This window comes from Chaetodon auriga, chromosome 11, assembly GCF_051107435.1.
Source record: "Chaetodon auriga isolate fChaAug3 chromosome 11, fChaAug3.hap1, whole genome shotgun sequence".
Lineage (NCBI taxonomy): Eukaryota > Metazoa > Chordata > Actinopteri > Chaetodontiformes > Chaetodontidae > Chaetodon > Chaetodon auriga.
Window position 1 is genome coordinate 18,011,567 of NC_135084.1, and position 23,434 is coordinate 18,035,000.

The following is a 23,434-nucleotide window of genomic DNA, read 5'->3' on the forward strand; positions in this document are numbered from 1 at the left end:
ACCACTCCTCATGCAAGTCCTGCTTGTGGACTGTGGGAATGACGAACAAGGCCTGTAAAAATTTTGTCAGCTCTACACTCTCACTCTGCCCCGTAGACTCGATGATGCTTCCCTGAGGTCTTTATTGTATGAAAGCGATTGCGACAGCCAAGTGTTTGGATGCTGAATTAGTGGAGTTACGAGCTGTGTTTTAGTGCCCTCTTGTGACTAAGTCCATAACATGAACATGATGTCACTCAAACGCCATCATTTGCACAAAATCTACTTAAAATTGGTATTTTTACCAGCAGGTTTTCCCTTTTAATATCCCCTACAGTAGTTTAAATTTTGTTAAAATACTGATTGTACAGTGCCTGACAGTATCATATATACTGTATCTCTTCATTGAAGCTATAAATGATGTTTCCACCAAGTGAAATATTCATACTTAAGACTGCATGTTGTCTCTGCACCATTCAATCCCACAGAAATATACACTGCTTGTGGATAATTTAAGGCACGTTTCCCCAGAATTCAGCAAGTTAGAAATGTCAGCAAATTGGGGAACATGCTAAAATCACAATCACCCACGACCCAAAGCAACATCTTCAAATTGTTTATTTTGTATGATCAACCATCCAAAACACAAAGATATTAAATTTACAATTATATAAAACAGAGAAAAGCAGCAAAAGCTCACATTTGAGAAAGTGGAAACACAGAAGGTTTGCTTGATTAATGACTCAAGTGATCAACTGATGATGGATGAATCCTTTCAGTGCTTTCTTGAGATCTCCTCTAGTATTTAAGTTCAAACATTTTGCACTATGAGTTTGCACTGACTGACCCACTGCTGGGTCAGTGAGGTTGGAGAAGTTTTAACACTTCAAGTGTTAGTTTTGAAATATCTCAGCTGTCAAAATGTTCCTTGATGACTTCCCGCAGATCCACTTTGTGCACAAACCAGAGCTGTAATGACAATATGTACCCCTTTCACACGAGTACTGTGTTTTTACAAATGTAAATTATTTATTATTTAATAATTAAAGGGACAGGACATATCTCCTGAGATAAAAGTTCAAATAACAGCACCATCACCACATGATATTTGCCACGGCCTTCTCAGCAATAATATTGTGAAAACTTCATCCAAATGTGTGGATTAATGAATTTATGGGAATGTAACAGTGAATTTCAAGGGTTTCATGTGTTCATTCACAGTCGTCCACGTTTCGTCCACGCTCATACCCCTTCAGGGGTAGCTCCAGAGGAAGGCATTGTTGTCCAACAAACTGGCCAGTTTATGGTTGAAGGGCTGGTGAAATTCCCTGAGGAGGTCTCTGGTGGCTGGAAGCATAGGACCGAGAGTCCTGTCCTTCATTCGCCGGCTGTTTGACACACGCTTTTTCATCACTTCTTCCTCCAGCTCCACTGACAGAGGACCTGCAGGGAGGATGGGAGGTGGGAGTTCTTGTCAATACAAAAGTGAAGACTTGAGGCAGAAACAACCAGATAAATACAGGACACAGCCATGAAGATGCAGGCTGTTTTTTCATTTCAAACATTTCCAAGTAGCATGTTACTGTAACTTTTTGAATACATACTTAGACCCAGAAAATCAAAAGCTTTGTGTAATGTTGCTTTCAGGTCGGCTGAGTAGTCCTCCAGTCGAAGAACTAGAATCTGGTCCCGATGGAAAACTGTGAGCCAGTCCAGTAAGAAGACGACGTACAAGCCCACGTGAAGTTTCATCTGTGGAAGAAAGTCAGATCAACCAATCAACCCAGTGTACTAAGAAGGACTCTCTGTGATGTGTTGTATCTTGTACATCTGTGCCACGAAGGTCCATAATGTCAAATCACTTTCAACAGCACATCACTGAGCGACACTGTTTCACTGGGCGACATGTTCCTATATTCGGATGAATGTGGTCACTGTAGTTCACTTTGAGTCAGGCATAGACAGGCCATTGGTCGTACTGGGCAATGCCCGGTGGGCCGATGCACATTTTTGAGCCGGTCATAATTTAATTAAAAAAATAATAATAATAAAGTTATAAATGTTTTTTTACCAGCTACGACAGGTTGGTTGATTTTCTTGACCCCCATACACTTTTAGTGGGTCATAAATGATGATTTAGAGAGATTACTTTTGTGTCTCTACATTGTTTTAGGAAAATCCTGTGCAGCATGCCTTTAATTCCTGGTTGTTAGATGACAAAGAAATTGAAATTCCTGCTGAATTGAATGACGTGTTGTAATTCCCAAGCAGAGTGGCGCAAGCTTTAACAGACGGCGAAAGCCCTCATCCATAACAGAGGAGTAAACAGAAACAATCAAATGATGGTTCTCTGAATTTCTTTTTTTTAGACTTGAGATTCTGTTTCTGTTCTCAATGGTTTCACTTTTTACTGTCGGAAATCTCCCAGGATAGCAGTGCTGTCACCCACATGTGATTAGAGGTGACGACAGAGCTGATGTGTTTGTTGTTGTGTGTCATTAAATATAGTTGTAGAATCATCACTCTTATGTAAACTGATATTCAGACAGTTAAAATGAGAACATCACTTCATCTAACCGGCATGGAATCGAGGAGGCTTCTGTTGTAGACACAGGAACGAAGTGACTGCTCAGACAGACAGGACTGAAACAACTGTAGACACCTCATGGTCTTCTCATGGAAGTCCTTTACTGACTTTTTGCCCGTCCCAAAATACAGGTAGTCAGAATAAAGCCTGGGAACAGAGAGAGACAGAGGTGTGAGCCAGCTGGAATAATGTAAGGACATGTTTTTTATTATAGGAGTTATAATTCAAAACAAAGATGTTCTGTAATAATGAGAAATTACAGGGAAAGCCCTGGAAGCAAAGTAAGCACAACAGAAAGTCAAATCAATGTCTTTAAAGGCAGATTGGTGAATGGATTTCTCCACAGTACCTCTCCACTGGATCTCTAAGGATGATAATGAGCTTGGCACCGGGCTGGAGTGTGTGGATGAAGTCCTGGGTCAGAAAACCGGGCTCCGACTCTTTCCTGTCGGTGTGAACATAGCTCCAGGCTATGTTGTCCCGCATAGTGGATGGACTGGCATCAACTTTCAAGACATTGACAATCTTAGTGCCACCTTGTGTGACAGAAGTTGTAGTCCAGTGTGCAGGACTGAAGAGGATCAGTTTGCAGAAATGTGATATAATATTCAGTTATGTTTTCATTTGTAACTGTGAATAGTTTTTGCTACCTCAGAATGAGCTCATTATATTTAGAAAGGGAGCAGATCCTCTTTCATGGCGGTCACCATGTTGCACCACCATGTTCCTACAGTTGCTCAGAACGGATGAACCAAGCACTGGCTCTGAGAAGCAGTAAAACTAAACAAATCTAACCTTAAAATTGGTGATAATTCTGTAGCAGGATGAACAAGAGGACATGAGGACAGTAAAACCCTCTGAATAGATAATTGCCAAGCCACAGAGAGACCCCAAGAATCAGATATCATTGACAAGTTGTAAATCCGACATTCCTGGAGCAAACTGGTTTTGTGTGTCTGTGTGCCTTCTTTTCTATCACACCAGGATAATGCAATCTCTATGTTTGACTCAACTTTGGATGTTCTTACAGTAGTAAACTCATAATCTGTATGAGATCAATGTTTTTCCCATGTTTCTAGCTTATAAAATGACAAAACTATGATCTTAGTTCTCCTAGAGAGTTTCTACCATGGTACCATACTGCCATCTAGAGATTAGTAGCGGTTAGGATTTGTATACTTGACATGAGACAATTATAATTAGTAGTGCTCATTTTGGCAAATATGATCTGCCTTTCCTTATTTCTTTGTTCTATTAGTTAGTTATACTATTAGTTATCATATATGTTAGAACGAGTATTAAAGAATGTTATCATATGTTCGTATGAGTCTGCAGCATCCTTGGGGTGCCCAAGGAGCTGCGAACACATTGGGACGCACAAACACACAGAAACTGCTTGGGGTTCACGAGGTTAAAATGAAGAGTGTCATTTCTTGTCTAACCATGTAAAATTCAAAACGGATTTTGTTTCACTTCAGCAACCAACGCCAAGTAAACAGAACCCCCTTATTCTTATCATTTTCACAGAATAAAATCTACAAAATCAAGTTAATGTTAAATGTTGCTTGACTCCAAAATTGTAATTTCTTTAGTTCATTGTTGAATTAGGGATATTCTCTACTGTCTCTCAAGCTCAGGGGGGCAAAGTTTGAGTCAATCTTGTCTATTTTAACGGACAAATTGAGACTGAAAAAAGGTGGCTGTGACAGCACTTGGAGGTGTTTGAGGTTCTGTTTACACTACTAAAGACACTGTGCTGTTCTCTTAGACCACAGAATACTGAGAATATGTGAGCACCACTGTGCTCCTGAGGCCAAAGCCACTTCTGGAAAATCCATTGAAAATGAGTGAGGCTTACAATAAAGGAAAGGGAGACAAAAGAGAGCTGTAATTTGAATTATGGTCAGGCTCCAAATGTTTTGCTGTATGATGGTCCTCAGAAAAAAAAAAAAAAAAGAAAACTTCAAAGGCAAGACACTAACAACACCAAATCATACCCACTCTCACACACAAACACTTTCACATGTGTTCACCTGTTAGGAACTGGGTGATGTGGTGCTCTCCAGATGAATTTCTATTCATTTCTTCTTGGATGTGTTGGGCTGCCAGGTCAAATAGATCCAGGTAATCTTCCACACGAAAAATGCCCTTGAAGCCTTCTTTGATATGGGTATAACCTGACCTCCAACACACACCAAGAGACCACTCATTATATACTCTTTTATATACCTCTACACCAGATTACGTATTACATGCATTGTATAAATTCTGAATGAGGTTGAACGAAGTAAAAAAGAAAACAAAACAAGAAGAAGACAAAAGTAGGGGTAATAGGTGCATAAACTGAGTACTGTGTCGTTTTCTGGTTTAATTTATATTATTCTACAAATGAATAATTTTTATTAAGGCCCTGTAAGATACATAGTTTATTTTCCAGAGGAGTACGAATCAACATGAGGCTAAATGTTTGCATAAAAGTTTCTCAACAGGGGGATGAAATGGAAAAACAGAGAAACATGCCCAATATAGTACCCTAGAGCACAAGGTGACATTAACAAATGTCTTGATTTGTCCAAACTACAGTCCAAAACCCATAAAATATTCAATTTACGAAATTGACTTTAACTGTAGGACTGGGAAAAGCAGAAAATTCTCACATTTGAGAGCTTGAAACCATAAGATGTTTGTCATTTTTAAGTTTTAACTGTCTTTCAATCCATCAACCAGCTTCCACAAACTTTTCATCAGAACATTTAGAAACGCCATCAATCTCCTGATGACTCACCGAAGCGTCTTCTGGTCCACCACTGTGGTTCCTTTATGATGCTGTACTGGACCTGTGGATGCCGTCGCAGCCTGGAATGCAAGTCAGTGGTACCACACTTTGGTTGGCCAATGATGTAGAAGTACGGCAAGCAGCGCAAACGAAACAGTTTGCCATCTCTGTGTTGTAAGTGCTTGTGGAAGTTGGGCCTCATTTTGTCACACCAAGTCTTCTTGGCAGAAGTACAATAGCGGTTATTCTTGTATGGATCAGTGCTGTGTTCACCGGAGATCTCCTCATACCAGCAAGGGCTCTTGACACCGGGCAGGAAATGGCGAGGAACCACAGAGAACAACTGTAGGGAGGAACAAAAAATTATCAGCCGAGAGAGTGTGGACAAAATGACAGAAATACTGTAAACTACAGAGTAGCCCCTTTGTTAAATCATGATTTGGAGAAGGATAGGATGTTCCATATTTGTTTCATGATGTCTGTCACAGAGAACAGCAACTATTTCATCTAGATTTAATATAGTATACACTGTAACACAAGTTCTCATGATGCAAAAGTTGTCAAAACATCCCTTTAGGGCCACATGACACTGATAAATGTAAAATGGTATTTTATACATTGGCATTTGAAGTGAACAGTGCCCTCGGCTTGGTTATTCATCTCTGATCTGAGTGGTGCCCCATTGTTTGTAATTAATTTTAATGACGTTATTGTTATAAATGCAGGTACTGGTATCAGTAAGTATCCTTAATAGCTGCTAGTAAAGAAAACCTGCTCCTATCAAATCCCAACATTCGCACATAGCAGTGAGAATGGCCTGAGCAACACTTCCAGAGACATGTAACCAAATATTTACTAAACAGCCTGAAAAACTTTGGCTTTAAATCCATGACACTGAATCAACACATCTGTCAGTCTCAACAAACAGTGGTCATTATGAACTTAACCAAACAGACAATTAAATGCAGGGCTGTTTGTAAGGTGCTTGCTATTTATCAGTCTTTATACCATGGTCTGGGTGAATACTCGATTCTGATTGGCTGCAGGGTGTCCGTTAAAAAGTGTTGTAGGACACCGATAAAAAAGTTCCGGTCAAATATCCTGATTGTTCTAAATTATTGCGCTGGCTCAAACGCTAGTTGGTAACCGTGGCAACAGAAACTCAGAACATACGTTAACATACGTTATTTCACAGTTTATTTATCACAACGGCAAGAGAGTAGACAACATGAGTAGCAGTGGTCAGGGTCCACAAACGTTAAATCTCCGTCCTTCAAATGCCAGTATGATGGACATGCCAGTATCTCTATCAAATTTCATGATCAACGGCAATGTTGCTTTTAATTTTTAATAGTTCGTCGCCTGTCTTTCTGTCTTGCTTACTTACTTGCTTGATACGGAGTGAATGGTGGATAATATTTATAAAAACAATTTAGGATAGACTTACTTGCTTGATACACATTTAATGATCAGAGTGAATGGTGAATAATATTTCTTGCAATAAAAACGATTTAGGAAACTATCTGTGGACTTCGATTCTTTGAAACAAAATTTCGCATCATCCTCTGGACACACACAAGCGGTAAGAGGTGCACTTGCCCTCTGAAATGATACTTTGTGTCACGTAACATAACGTTAAGCAATCATCTCACTTCCCTCCACTGATTAGGCCTAATATAACAGCTGCGGCCGACCGAGCTGCAGGTTCTGTGGCCAGAGCCGGTTACCTTGGCAACGCGTCACAAGGAGAGATATTAAATAGTCCACTCAGCCGCTTCTTGTGAAAAACTTGTGATTTTAACGGTAAAAAAAAACAACATTAACGTATTAATAATTGATTTAATATTTATTTCTTTCATAAGTGACCATGGTATAAGCGGGATAATGCCCTTTGAGGTGTCCATTATCAGAAATGAACGGACTTTGCGGAAGCAACCGTTCACACCTCCGCGTCGTCCATTCATTTCTGATAATGGACACCTCGTCGGACATTATCCCTTACATATTTTTGTTATTGGTCCTGTGATGGAGAGCAAAAATGAGATGTTTTGTTTTTCCACAGTCTTACGTACATGAGGCTCCATTTCAATGACATCCTTTTCATCAGGCACCTTCCTGGGTGTGTATTCCAGTTTAGAGTGAATGATCTTCATCACTTGTTTTATGTCTATTGAATTCTTTTTAGAGGAAACTTCAGCTGCTGCTCTGCTGTGCTGTCCTTTTTTGTTCCCCGACAGGTTGAAGGAAGCCATGATGAGGAACGTCAGTGTCAAGACCATCAGGAAGCTCACCACTTTGACTTTTGAGATCCTCCTCAGGTTAGTCAGTGACAACACGGGTACCAACTTAATATTCAGTGCTTCAGACATTTTTTGTTTGCCAAAAGCCAAAAGACATTAAAGAATGTATAAAGAGGAGCAGTTAAATGATTGTTTCAAAGCCTCTGTTACAGGAGGTTGTGTGTCTTGATGTGTCCATTCATCATAGTTTTTAATCTGCAGGTCATCATTTGTCTTAATTTCTTACACGTTCCCCCATCTTCAGCAGGGCCTCCTGTAAATCAGAAACACGTGTGAAAACATGGCAGACGGCTTTTTTGTGTGACTTCAGTTTTCCTTTCACCAAACGTGCAGCAATTTAGTTTCCTTTGAAGTATTTCAATCATCTCAAGAAAGGTGGTAAGAACATTAATATTAGAGTATTTGACGGAGCGTCTCTGGGTTGTCAGTATGTGAATTTCAGTCTAGACTCCCTTCTATACCACTAGTCACCTCTAAAACGTCTGCTGGATGGAGATCCCTTGCTTTATGATGACAGCCACCTATATAGCACATGCAGAGACAAGCTCTACTGAGGTCAGAGAAATAGTTATTGTGCAGTTCAATGAAATAATGAAATATCAGTAGACAGAAGTGGTCACTCGAAAGTGCCGATGACACCACTAAATGCTGCTCTGACATCTACAGTCGTTAATTGTTCGCTAAGTTATTAAGAACAGTGCTGCTTATGGTGTTTGCTGATGTGGAAAGCCTTCTCTAACTGTGGTGTGAAAACACAAACAGACAGGGTCCAAACAGGAACAGGCTGACATTGCCATCAACAGAGCCACGTCGCTCGCACAGCTAAAAACCCCCACACAAATTTTCTCATATGCACACACGACTACTTCTTTTCACCTCTACAATGATTACAAACCCCACTAACGACAGACCTAAGGATGATGATGTAGGTCAGAAAGTTTTTCATTCTGTTCCACGTCAAATCAATATATGACAACAACTGTCACTGTCAGGCCAAAATTTCCCACTTGTGGGAAAGAAATTTGGAAATGAAATGGGCAGGTTGGCATGGAATTTAGAGAGCACAGCTGTGCTTGCACAAGATGATTGTTTATCCCCCCATTTTAGACACTTTCGTCATCATCATCATCATCATCATCGTCGTCTCAAAATGTCGACTTTGCGCAAGATTAGTTTGTTTAGACAAAAACTCCTCTTTACATTTTGAAATCAATAATGCATTTTAAATAACTGTGAGTAAGCTTATGGTACTGATGGTCTTTCATTCACTCACATTCATGTAAGAGATGATGAAGGAATGATTGGACAAGTTCATTCATTTTCATGTCATACAATTAATGTGATCCAACCCAAATGGGATTACATGACATGTAAATTGATATCAACACTGCATGTATTTGTATTCGCATTATTATCAACTGAAGAGTGGAAAGTATTGTACAGTCAAGCTGAAAGGAGGACAAAACAGCAACACTGTGCAACATCATTAACATGCCCACTCACTCACTGAGAATTCTCTGGACAATGACCTGTTCCCTTCACACATTTGCTCCATCAGTTCACAGATTTTGGACTCAGGAGCTGGCAGGGTAAAGTCTCTTTAAAGACATATCTGTTCACACATGCAGCTGCTTCAAGTAATGGAAGGGAAAATCTGGGGCTACGGTTTGGCCACTGATATTTCAGATCCATGGTCACGGCCATAGATTCTAACTTGTACAAACCTCAGAAAGGTTCAATAAGTCAACAAGACTAACTTATTCAACTATCAACCCAAGTTCCCCTGCACTCACTCTGCTACTAGAGCGTGGAGATGGACGATGGCAGGTTAACAAGTGGGATGCATCTTGGTCATTTTGCTAACAACAACAGACAAAATGTCTGCAGATGTACAGCTCTGGTCAGCATCAACATTATGAAAAAAAAGAACATCCAGTGTGATCACAATATCAGTTAGAGAAATATCAGGTCCAGGAGCCAGCACTCAGTACACACACATATAATACAGTCTAAAGATGCTGAAGGACTTACCTGCTCGCTATATGCTTCACGTAAAGGTCCTGGAATTATTAAACGGTTGTGATGAAAATCAGGAATTGCAAGTTGACATTTGTCCAGTGAAACTAAAACAGTTTGAGAGCTTAAACACAGAGACAAGTGATATGAAACAAAGATGATGGGTCTTACAGTGTTTAAAGTTATTTAGGGTGGAGCATCATTGTCAGTTCAGCCTCAAAACAGGTTTGTTCAACAGTCTGTCAAAGTGTCATTGCTCTGTACATTCTGTTGCTTTCATGACACTTATCTTTAGATGTTGAAATGGCGTGCGAACAGATGGTGTCAATGGTATGTGTTGCTTAATTGCACTGGGAGGCTCAGTCAGACAAATGAAATGTAGCGAAGGTAGCAATTTTGTGAGTGCCAAAAATCATCTGAATGCAGCTCTACTGGAAGTTGATGCTGAGAGACTGGAAACCTGCCTTCCAGGAAAAAAACGTGGTTTTGTCTTGACCACTCCTCATGCAAGTCCTGCTTGTGGACTGTGGGAATGACGAACAAGGCCTGTAAAAATTTTGTCAGCTCTACACTCTCACTCTGCCCCGTAGACTCGATGATGCTTCCCTGAGGTCTTTATTGTATGAAAGCGATTGCGACAGCCAAGTGTTTGGATGCTGAATTAGTGGAGTTACGAGCTGTGTTTTGGTGCCTTCTTGTGACTAAGTCCATAACATGAACATGATGTCACTCAAACGCCATCATTTGCACAAAATCTACTTAAAATTGGTATTTTTACCAGCAGGTTTTCCCTTTTAATATCCCCTACAGTAGTTTAAATTTTGTTAAAATACTGATTGTACAGTGCCTGACAGTATCATATATACTGTATCTCTTCATTGAAGCTATAAATGATGTTTCCACCAAGTGAAATATTCATACTTAAGACTGCATGTTGTCTCTGCACCATTCAATCCCACAGAAATATACACTGCTTGTGGATAATTTAAGGCACGTTTCCCCAGAATTCAGCAAGTTAGAAATTTCAGTAAATTGGGGAACATGCTAAAATCACAATCACCCACGATCCAAAGCAACATCTACAAACTGTATATTTAGTATGATCAACCATCCAAAACACAGAGATATTAAATTTACAGTTATATAAAACAGAGAAAAGCAGCAAAAGCTCACATTTGAGAAAGTGGAAACACAGAAGGTTTGCTTGATTAATGACTCAAGTGATCAACTGATGATGGATGAATCCTTTCAGTGCTTTCTTGAGATCTCCTCTAGTATTTAAGTTCAAGCAGTTTGCACTATGAGTTTGCACTGACTGACCCACTGCTGGGTCAGTGAGGTTGGAGAGGTTTTAACACTTCAACTGTTAGTTATGAAAAATCTCAGCTGTCAAAATGTTCCTTGATGACTTTCCCCAGATCCACTTTGTGCACAAACCAGAGCTGTAATGACAATATGTACCCCTTTCACACGAGGACTGTGTTGTTACAAATATAAATTATTTATTATTTCATAATTAAAGGGACAGGACACATCTCCTGAGATAAAAGTTCAAATCACAGCACCATCACCACATGATATTTACCACAGCCTTCTCAGCAATAATATTGTGAAAACTTCATCCAAATGTGTGGATTAATGAATTTATGGGAATGTAACAGTGAATTTCAAGGGTTTCATGTGTTCATTCACAGTCGTCCACATTTCGCCCACAGTCATACCCCTTCAGGGGTAGCTCCAGAGGAAGGCATTGTTGTCCAACAAACTGGCCAGTTTACGGTTGAAGGGCTGGTAAAAATCCCTGAGGAGGTCTCTGGTGGCTGGAAGCATAGGACCCAGATCCCTGTCCGTCATTCGCCGGCTGTTTGACACTTGCTTTTTCATCACTTCTTCCTCCAGCTCCACTGACAGAGGACCTGCAGGGAGGATGGGAGGTGGGAGTTCTTGTCAATACAAAAGTGAAGACTTGAGGCAGAAACAACCAGATAAATACAGGACACAGCCATGAAGATGCAGGCTGTTTTTTCATTTCAAACATTTCCAAATAGCATGTTACTGTAACTTTTTGAATACATACTTAGACCCAGAAAATCAAAAGCTTTGTGTAATGTTGCTCTCAGGTCGGCTGAGTAGTCCTCCAGTCGAAGAACTAGAATCTGGTCCCGATGGAAAACTGTGAGCCAGTCCAGTAAGAAGACAACGTACAAGCCCACGTGAAGTCTCACCTGTGGAGAGAAATCAGATCAAAACAATCAACCCAGTGTACTAAGAAGGACTCTCTGTGATGTGTTGTATCTTATACGTCTGTGCCACGAAGGTCCATCAGTGTCAAATCACTTTCAACAGCACATCACTGAGCGACACTGTTTCACTGGGCAACATGCTCCTACATTCGGATGAATGTGGTCACTGAAGTTCACTTTGAGTCACACTGTCCTGCTGCTGTCACTGTAATCACTCACAAATCGTTGCCAACAAACACACTATTTAGTTATGTTTGTTTGCTAATAGCTACAGTGGGCAGCTTTTTTACACATGATTTAATCCTTTAATTTTTATCCTTTTTCCTCTTTCTTATTCTTTTTCATTCAAAGGAAATGGCTTTGAGCTGAGTGCCACAGACAGGGAAGCTGGAAGGATTCAAAGCAAATACTATAACACATTGTTGGTTTTGCTCAAAAAAATAAATAAATAAATAAGAAATACAGAATATAGCAGGTCTCAACCTTATGTACAAACTTATCAGATAGATACACACCATTAGTGGGTCGTAGATGATGATTTAGAGAGATGACTGTTGTGTCTCTACATTGTTTTTAGGAAAATCCTGTACAGCATGCCTTTAATTCCTGGTTGTTAGATAACAAAGAGTCAAATTCATTGAATCCAGATGCACTGACACTATGAGGCCTCAGGATGGCCCCACAGTACAATACCACCCGCTGAAATTAAACAATGTGCTGTAATTCCCAAGCAGAGTGGCACAAGCTTTAGCAGACTGTGAAAGCCATCATCGGTAACAGAAGAATAAACAGTCTAATTTAATGGTGGTTCTCTGAATTTCTTTTTGTTAGATTTGAGATTCCACTTCTGGTGGGTCTTAAGTGACGATTGAGAAGGATTACTTTGGTGTATCTACAATGTTTTTAGGGAAATCCTGCATAGCATACCTTTAATCCCTGGTTATTGAAGTCACAGTGAATTATATTTCATCCAGATGACAGTATGAGTCCTGAGGAGGGCTGTGAAAGCCCTCATCTTCATCTCATCCATAACAGAAGAGTTAACAGAAACAATCTAATGGTGTTTTGCTGAATGTTTTTTGTAAGATTTAAGATAGTTTCTGTTTCTGTTCTCTCCCAGGATAAACAGTGCTGTCAGCTACATGTTGTGATTAGAGGTGACAAGAGACAGAGCTGAGGTGTTTGTTGTTGTGTATCATTAAATATAGTTGTAGAATCATCACTCTTATGTAAACTGACATTCAGACAGTTAAAATGAGAACATCACTTCATCTAACCAGCATGGAATCATGGAGGCTTCTGTTGTAGACACAGGACCGCAGTGACTGCTCAGACAGACAGGACTGAAACAACTGTAGACACCTCATGGTCTTCTCATGGAAGTCCTTTACTGATGTTTTGCCTGTCCTAAAATACAGGTATTCAGAATAAAGTCTGGGAACAGAGAGAGACAGAGGTGTGAGCCAGCAGGAATAATGTAAGGACATGTTTTTTATTATAGGAGTTATGATTCAAAACAAAGATGTTCTGTAATAATGAGAAATTACAGGGAAAGCCCTGGAAGCAAAGTAAGCACAACAGAAAGTCAAATCAATGTCTTTAAAGGCAGATGGGTGGATGGATTTCTCCACAGTACCTCTCCACTGGATCTCTAAGGATGATAATGAGCTTGGCACCGGGCTGGAGTGTGTGGATGAAGTCCTGGGTCAGAAAACCGGGCTCCGACTCTTTCCTGTCTCTGTGAACATAGCTCCAGGCCATGTTGTCCCACATAGTGGATGGACTGGCTTCAACTTTCAAGACATTGACAACCTTAGTGCCACCTTGTGTAACAAAAGTTCTTTTAAAGGTCCAGTGTGCAGGACTGAAGAGGATCAATTTGCAGAAATGAAATATAATATTCAGTTACATTTTCATTTGTAAATAGGAATAGTTTTTGCAGAGAGAACTCAGTTGGTTGCCATCTGTATCCTCACAATTACACTGTACCTTTAAAATGCAGCGGGTTGTGCACACGCTCATAATAATAATAATGTTGCATTATAGTTGAGCATGAAGTTAAATGCTGTTGCAACTTTTTAGATTTTAACCCTCTGAACCACTCATGTTTTCATCTATGGTTTCTTGAAATATTCACAAAACTTACACCATTTATCACAGCCAGAAATTGTAACAACAGAAATATATAGTATAGTGTAGTAGTATAGTATTATCAAACATTAAAAGTTGCTTTATTCCAAAAATGCAGTTTCTTTAATTCATTGTTTATTTGGGAATATTCTCTACTGTCTCTCAGGCTCAGGAGAGCAACAGGTGTTTGAGGTTCTGTTTACACTACTAAAGACACTGTGCTGTTCTCTTAGACCACAGAATACCGAAAATATGTGAGCACCACTGTGCTCCTGAGGCCAAAGCCACTTCTGGAAAATCCATTGAAAATGAGTGAGGCTTACAATAAAGGAAAGGGAGACAAAAGAGAGCTGTAATTTGAATTATGGTCAGGCTCCAAATGTTTTGCTGTACGATGGTCCTCAGAAAAAACAAAATGAAAACTTCAAAGGCAAGACACTAACAACACCAAATCATACCCACTCTCACACACAAACTTTCACATGTGTTCACCTGTTAGGAACTGGGTGATGTGGTGCTCTCCAGATGAATTTCTATTCATTTCTTCTTGGATGTGTTGGGCTGCCAGGTCAAATAGATCCAGGTAATCTTCCACACGAACAATGCCCTTGAAGCCGTCTTTGATATGGATATAACCTGACCCCCAACACACACCAAGATACCACTCATTATATACTCTTTTACATACCTCTACACCAGATTACGTATTACATGCATTGTATAAATTCTGAATGAGGTTGAACGAAGTAAAAAAAAAAAAAGTCAGAAGTAGGGGTAATAGGTGCATAAACTGAGTACTGTGTTGTTTTCTGGTTTAATTTATATTATTCTACAAATGAATAATTTTTATTAAGGCCCTGTAAGATACATAGTTTATTTTCCAGAGGAGTACGATTCAACATGAGGCTAAATGTTTGCATAAAAGTTTCTCAACAGGGGGATGAAATGGAAAAACAGAGAAACATGCCCAATATAGTACCCTAGAGGACAAGGTGACATTAACAAATGTCTTGATTTGTCCAAACTACAGCCCAAAACCCATAAAATATTCAATTTACGAAATTTATTTTAACTGTAAGGCTGGGAAAAACAGAAAATTCTCACATTTGAGAGCTTGAAACCATAAGATGTTTGTCATTTTTAATTTTTAACTGTCTTTCAATCCATCAACCAGCTTCCACAAACTTTTCATCAGAACATTTAGAAACGCCATCAATCTCCTGATGACTCACCGAAGCGTCTTCTGGTCCACCACTGTGGTTCCTTTATGATGCTGTACTGGACCTGTGGATGCCGTCGCAGCCTGGAATGCAAGTCAGTGGTACCACACTTTGGTTGGCCAATGATGTAGAAGTACGGCAAGCAGCGCAAACGAAACAGTTTGCCATCTCTGTGTTGTAAGTGCTTGTGGAAGTTGGGCCTCATTTTGTCACACAAAGTCTTACTGGTAGAAGGACAATAGCGGTTATTCTTGTATGGATCAGTGCTGTGTTCACCGGAGATCTCCTCATACCAGCAAGGGCTCTTGACACCGGGCAGGAAATGGCGAGGAACCACAGAGAACAACTGTAGGGAGGAGCAAAACATTATCAGCCGAGAGAGTGTGGACAAAATGACAGAAATACTGTAAACTACAGAGTAGCCCCTTTGTTAAATCATGATTTGGAGAAGGATAGGATGTTCCATATTTGTTTCATGATGTCTGTCACAGAGAACAGCAACTATTTCATCTAGATTTAATATAGTATACACTGTAACACAAGTTCTTATGATGCAAAAGATATAAAAACATCCATTTCGAGCTTTGCAACTGAAGCATCATCACCTTCAGTATTTGACCACTGTTAGATAGTCTGAGTTGCATTATGTTGCTTTGAAAACTCTGTTAGATATTCATATGTCTGACAATGACACATCACCAATTAAGCACCAGTAAGTATCCTTAATAGCTGCTAGTAAAGAAAACCTGCTCCTATCAAATCCCAACATTCGCACATAGCAGTGAGAATGGCCTGAGCAACACTTCCAGAGACATGTAACCAAATATTTACTAAACAGCCTGAAAAACTTTGGCTTTAAACCCATGACACTGAATCAACACATCTGTCAGTCTCAACAAACAGTGGTCATTATGAACTTAACCAAACAGACAATTAAATGCAGGGCTGTTTGTAAGGTGCTTGCTATTTATCAGTCTATATTTTTGTTATTGGTCCTGTGATGGAGAGCAAAAATGAGATGTTTTGTTTTGTTTGTTTTTCCACAGTCTTACGTACATGAGGCTCCATTTCAATGACATCCTTTTCATCAGGCACCTTCCTGGGTGTGTATTCCAGTTCAGAGTGAATGATCTTCATCACTTGTTTCATGTCTATTGAATTCTTTTTAGAGGAAACTTCAGCTGCTGCTCTGCTGTGCTGTCCTTTTTTGTTCCCCGACAGGTTGAAGGAAGCCATGATGAGGAACGTCAGTGTCAAGACCATCAGGAAGCTCATCACTTTGACTTTTGAGATCCTCCTCAGGTTAGTCAGTGACAACACGGGTACCAACTTAATATTCAGTGTTTTAGACATTTTTTATTTGCCAAAAGCCAAAAGACATTAAAGCATGTATAAAGAGGAGCAGTTAAATGATTGTTTCAAAGCTTCTGTTACAGGAGGTTGTGTGTCTTGATGTGTCCATTCATCATAGTTTTTAATATGCAGGTCATCATTTGTCTTAATTTCTTACACGTTCCCCCATCTTCAGCAGGGCCTCCTGCAAATCAGAAACACATGTGAAAACATGGCAGACGGCTTTTTTATGTGACTTCAGTTTTCCTTTCACCAAACGTGCAGCAATTTAGTTTCCTTTGAAGTATTTCGGTCATCTCAAGAAAGGTGGTAAGAGCATTAATATTAGAGTATTTGATGGAGCGTCTCTGGGTTGTCAGTATGTGAATTTCAGTCTAGACTCCCTTCTATACCACTAGTCACCTCTAAAACGTCTGCTGGATGGAGATCCCTTGCTTTATGATGACAGCTACCTATATAGCACATGCAGAGACAAGCTCTACTGAGGTCAGAGAAATAGTTATTGTGCAGTTCAATGAAATAATGAAATATCAGTCGACAGAAAGCCTTCTCTAGCTGTGGTGTGAAAACACAAACAGACAGGGTCCAAACAGGAACAGGCTGACATTGCCATCGACAGAGCCACGTCGCTCGCACAGCTAAAAACCCCCACACAAATTTTCTCATATGCACACACACGACTACTTCTTTTCACCTCTACAATGATTACAAACCCCATTAACGACAGTGAGACCTAAGGATGATGATGTAGGTCAGAAAGTTTTTCATTCTGTTCCACGTCAAATCAATATATGACAACAACTGTCACTGTCAGGCCAAAATTTCCCACTTGTGGGAAAGAAATTTGGAAATGAAATGGGCAGGTTGGCATGGAATTTAGAGAGCACAGCTGTGCTTGCACAAGATGATTGTTTATCCCCCCATTTTAGACACTTTCGTCATCGTCATCATCATCATCATCATCATCGTCTCAAAATATCGACTTTGCGCAAGATTATTTTGTTTAGACAAAAACTTCTCTTTACATTTTGAAATCAATAATGCATTTTAAATAACTGTGAGTAAGTGTAGTATCTGCTCATCTTTTTGGGTATCCTTTCCCCCAGAGCTTGGAGATTCTTGTTGCTCGTAAATACCTTTAACCTAAAGGTGGAGAGGCCATCATTATATTAGGCCCTCACCTGTTGTGCAGCATATGTTCTGCTACGACCATATTAGGTTTTTTCTAACCTTCTGTATTTAGTTGTGTCAACACAACTCCCCTATATAATGCATGTTCGAGATGCTGTATGTGTGTGTTGCTTCTATTGGCTGAAACCACCCAGACATCGCATGTTGTCTGAGATGCTGTACTTGTTTCAATAAACCTTTATGAACAAGACAGTATCGGCGGAGAACTTCTTCATCATCTTCACTTCATTGCTGCATCATCGATACACAACATAAGCTTATGGTACTGATGGTCTTTCATTCACTCACATTCATGTAAGAGATGATGAAGGAATGATTGGACAAGTTCATTCATTTTCATGTCATACAATTAATGTGATCCAACCCAAATGGGATTACATGACATGTAAATTGATATCAACACTGCATGTATTTGTATTCGCATTATTATCAACTGAAGAGTGGAAAGTATTGTACAGTCAAGCTGAAAGGAGGACAAAACAGCAACACTGTGCAACATCATTAACATGCCCACTCACTCACTGAGAATTCTCTGGACAATGACCTGTTCCCTTCACACATTTGCTCCATCAGTTCACAGATTTTGGACTCAGGAGCTGGCAGGGTAAAGTCTCTTTAAAGACATATCTGTTCACACATACAGCTGCTTCAAGTAATGGAAGGGAAAATCTGGGGCTACGGTTTGGCCACTGATATTTCAGATCCGTGGTCACGGCCATAGATTCTAACTTGTACAAACCTCAGAAAGGTTCAATAAGTCAACAAGACTAACTTATTCAACTATCAACCCAAGTTCCCCTGCACTCACTCTGCTACTAGAGCGTGGAGATGGACGATGGCAGGTTAACAAGTGGGATGCATCTTGGTCATTTTGCTAACAACAAGAGACAAAATGCTACATGCTGTCTGCAGATGTACAGCTCTGGTCAGCATCAGCATCATGAACAAAAAGATGATCCAATATGATCACAATATCAGTTAGAGAAATATCAGGTCCAGGAGCCAGCACTCAGTACACACACATATAATACAGTCTAAAGATGCTGAAGGACTTACCTGCTCGCTATATGCTTCACGTAAAGGTCCTGGAATCATTAAACGGTTGTGATGAAAATCATGTATTGCAAGTTAACATTTGTCCAGTGAAACTTAAAGCAGTTTGAGAGCTTAAACACAGAGACAAGTGATATGAAACAAAGATGATGGGTCTTACAGTGTTTAAAGTTATTTAGGGTGGAGCATCATTGTCAGTTTAGCATCAATACAGGTTTGTTCAACAGTCTGTCAAAGTGTCACTGCTCTGTACATTCTGTTGCTTTCATGACACGTATCTTAAGATGTTGAAATGGCGTGCGAACAGATGGTGTCAATGGTATGTGTTGCTTAATTGCACTGGGAGGCTCAGTCAGGCAAAAGAATTGTAGCCAAGGTAGCAATTTTGTTGGTGCCAAAAGTGATCTGAATGCAGCTCTACTGGAAGTTGATGCTGAAAGACTGGAAACCTGTCTTACAGGAACGTAATGTGATTAAGTTAGTTCTATTTCCAGAGCCCTCTTAAAGACAAAGAGGAAATAGAAACTGAACAAGTTTGGAAAGTATACCTGCACAGCAGGTGATGATGATGATGGTGGTTTTTCATGTCAGTTCCCAGACTGGGTTGAAAATGTGAATCAAGAACAAGGAAAGGCCCTTTTTTTTTTTTTTTTTCCTCGAGCAGCAGGCACCGAAGGCGGCGAGAATCGAGAATCGAACCCGGGACCTTCTTGCTGTGAGGCGACAGTGTTGCCACCGTTCCACCGTGCCACCTACTACCTACATAGTGTTGTATAAGGTCATTTGACAGTGCACAGCAGGTGATGATGATGATGGTGGTTTTTCATGTCAGTTCCCAGACTGGGTTGAAGAACGAGGAATGATGCAAGTAAAAGAATGGGTCCTCAGTTGACTCTCACATCGTTCTAGCTGCTAAAATACACCCACACATCCGAGTGAAAAACAAATACATTAAAATATACTTAATATTGGTGTACTGAGCATACTAAAGTGTACTTGCATCCAGACATTTAGATAGTTTACTTAAAGTGTGCTAAATTTGAACACTTGTTCTTAATACACTCAAAATAGTAAGTTGTACTAAAGTCAAGCTTAAGTTGCAGTAAGTATACTTGACTGTGCTAAAATGGGACTACTTTCAGCATACTTAATATACTGCAAATGTCACAGGGCGTGTGTGTGTGTGCGCGTGTGCGCGTGTGTGCGTGTGCGTGCCGGTGGCTGGGTTGCGGGTCTGCTCCTGCTCCCCAGTTGTTACTAAGGGCACCGACTGAATTGCAGTGATTAGCTGCACCTGTCCACAAAAACGGCAGCGACTGTGATTGGTGCACGGGGGGTGGTTAGTTTGTTCCCTTAAAAGACACAGGTGTGTTGCATTAGAGAGGGGAGTCAGACCACAGGACGATAGGCAGCCGCGGAGTCAGGAAAGAGCGCACCGGGGCGAGAGAAACGGAGCTGAACGGTGGCAGCGGGAGGACACAGTGACGACACACCGCAGGTAGAGGGACCAGCGCGTGACCGCTTGGTGGACCCGAAAGATCCGTGCGGCAGGACCCGAAAGAGGAACCGGCTAAGTAACCTCTCTTTACCTTCATGACGTCAGGGGCACGCTGATTCCCACAACCTATACAAGGGGTACATTCATAGTTGTGTCCTCCCCCCCCCCCCCCCCCTTTATCATAATTTATTTAATTAATCTGTCTTTATTAGTTTGGTTGGTGTGGATATTTATCTAAGAGTGTTTTTTTGTTTGTTTGGAATTTCTTTTGATGCTTGTTTTGGAGGGGGAAGAGACACTATGACTGTACCCCTGTTTATTGGATGGACCTACTGTATAGTCGGTTATCAGACTCTGAAGTAATTCAGCCCTTTTTCACATAAGCTCCTTGCCGCCATACCTGTGGATGCAGCCACAGGGCCAGCTGTTGTTGTGTATCAATGATGCAGCAATGAAGTGAAGATGATGAAGAAGTTCTCCGCCGATACTGTCTTGTTCATATATAAACAGGTTTATTAAAACAAGTACAGCATCTCAGACAGCATGCTATGTCTGGGTGGTTTCAGCCAATAGAATCAACACACACATACAACATCTCAGACATGCATTATATAGGGGAGTTGTGTTGACACAACTAAATACAGAGGGTTAGAAAAAGACCTAATATGGTCATGGCAGAGCATATACTGCACAACAGGAGAGGGCCTAATATAGTCATGGCCTCTCAACCTTTAGGTTAAAGGTATTTACGAGCGACAAGAATCCTCAATGCCCTGGGGGGAGGATGTCCTAATGAGAAGAGCATATACTACACTGTCTTGCAAGACGAGGCTCCCCAGGACCCTGAACTCCTAGCGGCCGGTGAACTGTGGGCTTTTCGGGGGGCTCTAGCCCTGGACTATTTTAACAATTTTTTTAATGTGTTTTAATTCAAATAAATGTTCCTACTAAGGCTTCCTCTGTGTGCTGATTAGCAGATTGCTCCCCAGTAGAACTGTAAAGAAAACAATTAGGGGTTTCAACCCCGTTACACAAATATATTTGTTACTTCATATTCGCTCATGCTATTCTTCAATTTAAAGTAGAACTGAAATACCTTTATGATGTAATGTAAGTTGTACTTTGAGTGCACCTAAAATCTCACATTAATAGATTAGAAATACATCTGGAATACTAGTGTATTTTTACATCAGTCTTCAGCATTTTCAGTACACTTTAAGTGTACTTAACAGGTCCTCCTAAAGCTCATGTTGCTGTGGTACACTCAAAATGGGTAAACACCTGTGAAAATTCTTTTTTTTTTTTACATATTATTATTAATATTTTAAGTATTCTTGACCACTGTATTTTTGTTATCTGTAACAAGCAAAAGGAGAACAAACATTTCAGCATTGCGGGTTTAGACCCGAAGTAATTCATTTCACATTTTGCCCTGAGATGAAGGTCTCAGGGGACAGAAAGGCGGAACCAATTAGCTCAAGCGGTGTTGCGCCCCGGTTTCCTAAGGTGGGGATCTCCGGCGTCCTCCCGCCAGAGGAAATGTGGGAAGTGGTTCATGTCTTTATTCTTCCGGACAAATTCATCTGTATTTTTTTCAGGTCAGTACTCTAAAAGTCATTAAAAAGGGAATTACCTGCCAAAACGAAACTGTATGTCGCCTGTGTGTGATTAGATTAACAGGGTTGAATGTAGAAATGAGTTCAGAGTTTAGTGGAGAGCCGCGAACGGCGACGTTAATGAAGGAAAGGAAGGAAGGAAAATGCCGGTTGCCGTGTTGTGAAGCGGAGCACATTAATAGCGAGTGTGTATATTTTACAGCGATATTGTCAATGCTGGCAGCCCTGAATACCTGTCAGATATTTTGTATAGCATAATTTGTACTGATAGGATGTTAATTATAGTTTTTGATAAGTTCACTGTAGAAATGGAAGAAAAAGGAAAGGAGAGTTTGAAAAGGAAAGTTTTAATATTCATTATTGATTGCATGTTATGTTGTTTCTGAAATCTTGTAATAAACAGAGGGAATTTGAGAAGAAAAGTGAGTGGTTCATGATTTTATTCGTCCGGACAAATTCCTGTCTATTTTTAAGGAATTGAGAGACATCGAACCGAAGTTCATTTGTTGCTGTGGTACCAACCTTGGGACCCGAGACATTGTCAGCCAGTACTTTTCAACTCCCACTCTCCTTGCCAGGCATGCCCACCTGTCCACTCACCTGATCCTCATTCCCGACCAGTCCAGTACTTAAGATGCTCTCACACACTCATCCATTGCCAGATTGTTTCTTTGCATCTGGCAAGACTCTCCAGCTTTTACTATTGGACTGACCTCTTGTTACTGAAGCTGCCTGCCTTTGACTCTGCCTGGTCTCTTGTTCGCCAGTGAATACCTCAGTCTTCTGTCTCTGAGTAGAAATTTTTCCTGCGCTACTTGTTTTTTTGTCTGTCTGTGAATGTTTGCTGTTTGATTGACCAAACGCTCCAAAGGACTGAACGGAGTGATCTCCCGCCGCTGATTGTGTGCTTTGCAGCATCAAATATATTGAGAGACTTCATATCCAAAATAGTCTTTGAACTGAGTTGCTGCTTATCTGTCACCACTGATTCTGAGATTGAAGTCAGTATAAGCAATGCCTATGTACTGGTGGTACTGCATTTGGGTCCTCAAGACACGTGTTACAAGTGTCACGTGTAATCTGAATGCCATGAAAGCCATCAAACCATCAAGTCAGGCACAGTTAAGGATTTTCATCAACTCAGATGAGACATCTGAAGTGTTGAAATGAGTAACTCATTTATGACACCTGTGTTGTGTTTAAGGGTTTAAGGTGTCCAAGGAGCCTGATTGCAAAGGCCAACCAGATCTGGAGCACCTGTGTCCTCCCAGCATTCAAAAAGACTCCTCTCCCCCACCTGGACCTGCAACATCCTTTTGCATTTGCATCCATTTGCCCTCTTGTTATTCCATAACATGAACATGATGTCACTCAAATGCCATCATTTGCACAACTGACAGCTGCACAGCTGACTGACCCACTGCTGGGTCAGTGAGGTTGGAGAGGTTTTAACACTTCAACTGTTCGTATTG

At 40.5% G+C, this 23,434-nt stretch overlaps 2 protein-coding genes across 2 annotated transcripts; both read right to left on the bottom strand.

The window, feature by feature from the left end:
- Positions 1-1,144: 1,144 nt before the first annotated feature.
- On the bottom strand, positions 1,145-7,446 carry LOC143328335 (carbohydrate sulfotransferase 15-like). Its single transcript, XM_076743414.1, has 8 exons — positions 7,411-7,446; positions 5,352-5,685; positions 4,600-4,743; positions 3,421-3,423; positions 2,916-3,102; positions 2,557-2,713; positions 1,584-1,731; positions 1,145-1,422 (listed from the first exon to the last, which is right to left on the bottom strand). The coding sequence occupies exons 1-8, from the start codon at positions 7,444-7,446 to the stop codon at positions 1,232-1,234; spliced, it is 1,200 nt and encodes a 399-aa protein (XP_076599529.1). The 3' UTR covers positions 1,145-1,231.
- Positions 7,447-11,383: 3,937 nt separating this feature from the next.
- Positions 11,384-16,604, bottom strand: LOC143328427 (carbohydrate sulfotransferase 15-like). Its single transcript, XM_076743557.1, has 7 exons — positions 16,308-16,604; positions 15,264-15,597; positions 14,535-14,667; positions 13,538-13,741; positions 13,179-13,335; positions 11,736-11,883; positions 11,384-11,574 (listed from the first exon to the last, which is right to left on the bottom strand). The coding sequence occupies exons 1-7, from the start codon at positions 16,602-16,604 to the stop codon at positions 11,384-11,386; spliced, it is 1,464 nt and encodes a 487-aa protein (XP_076599672.1).
- Positions 16,605-23,434: the final 6,830 nt, after the last annotated feature.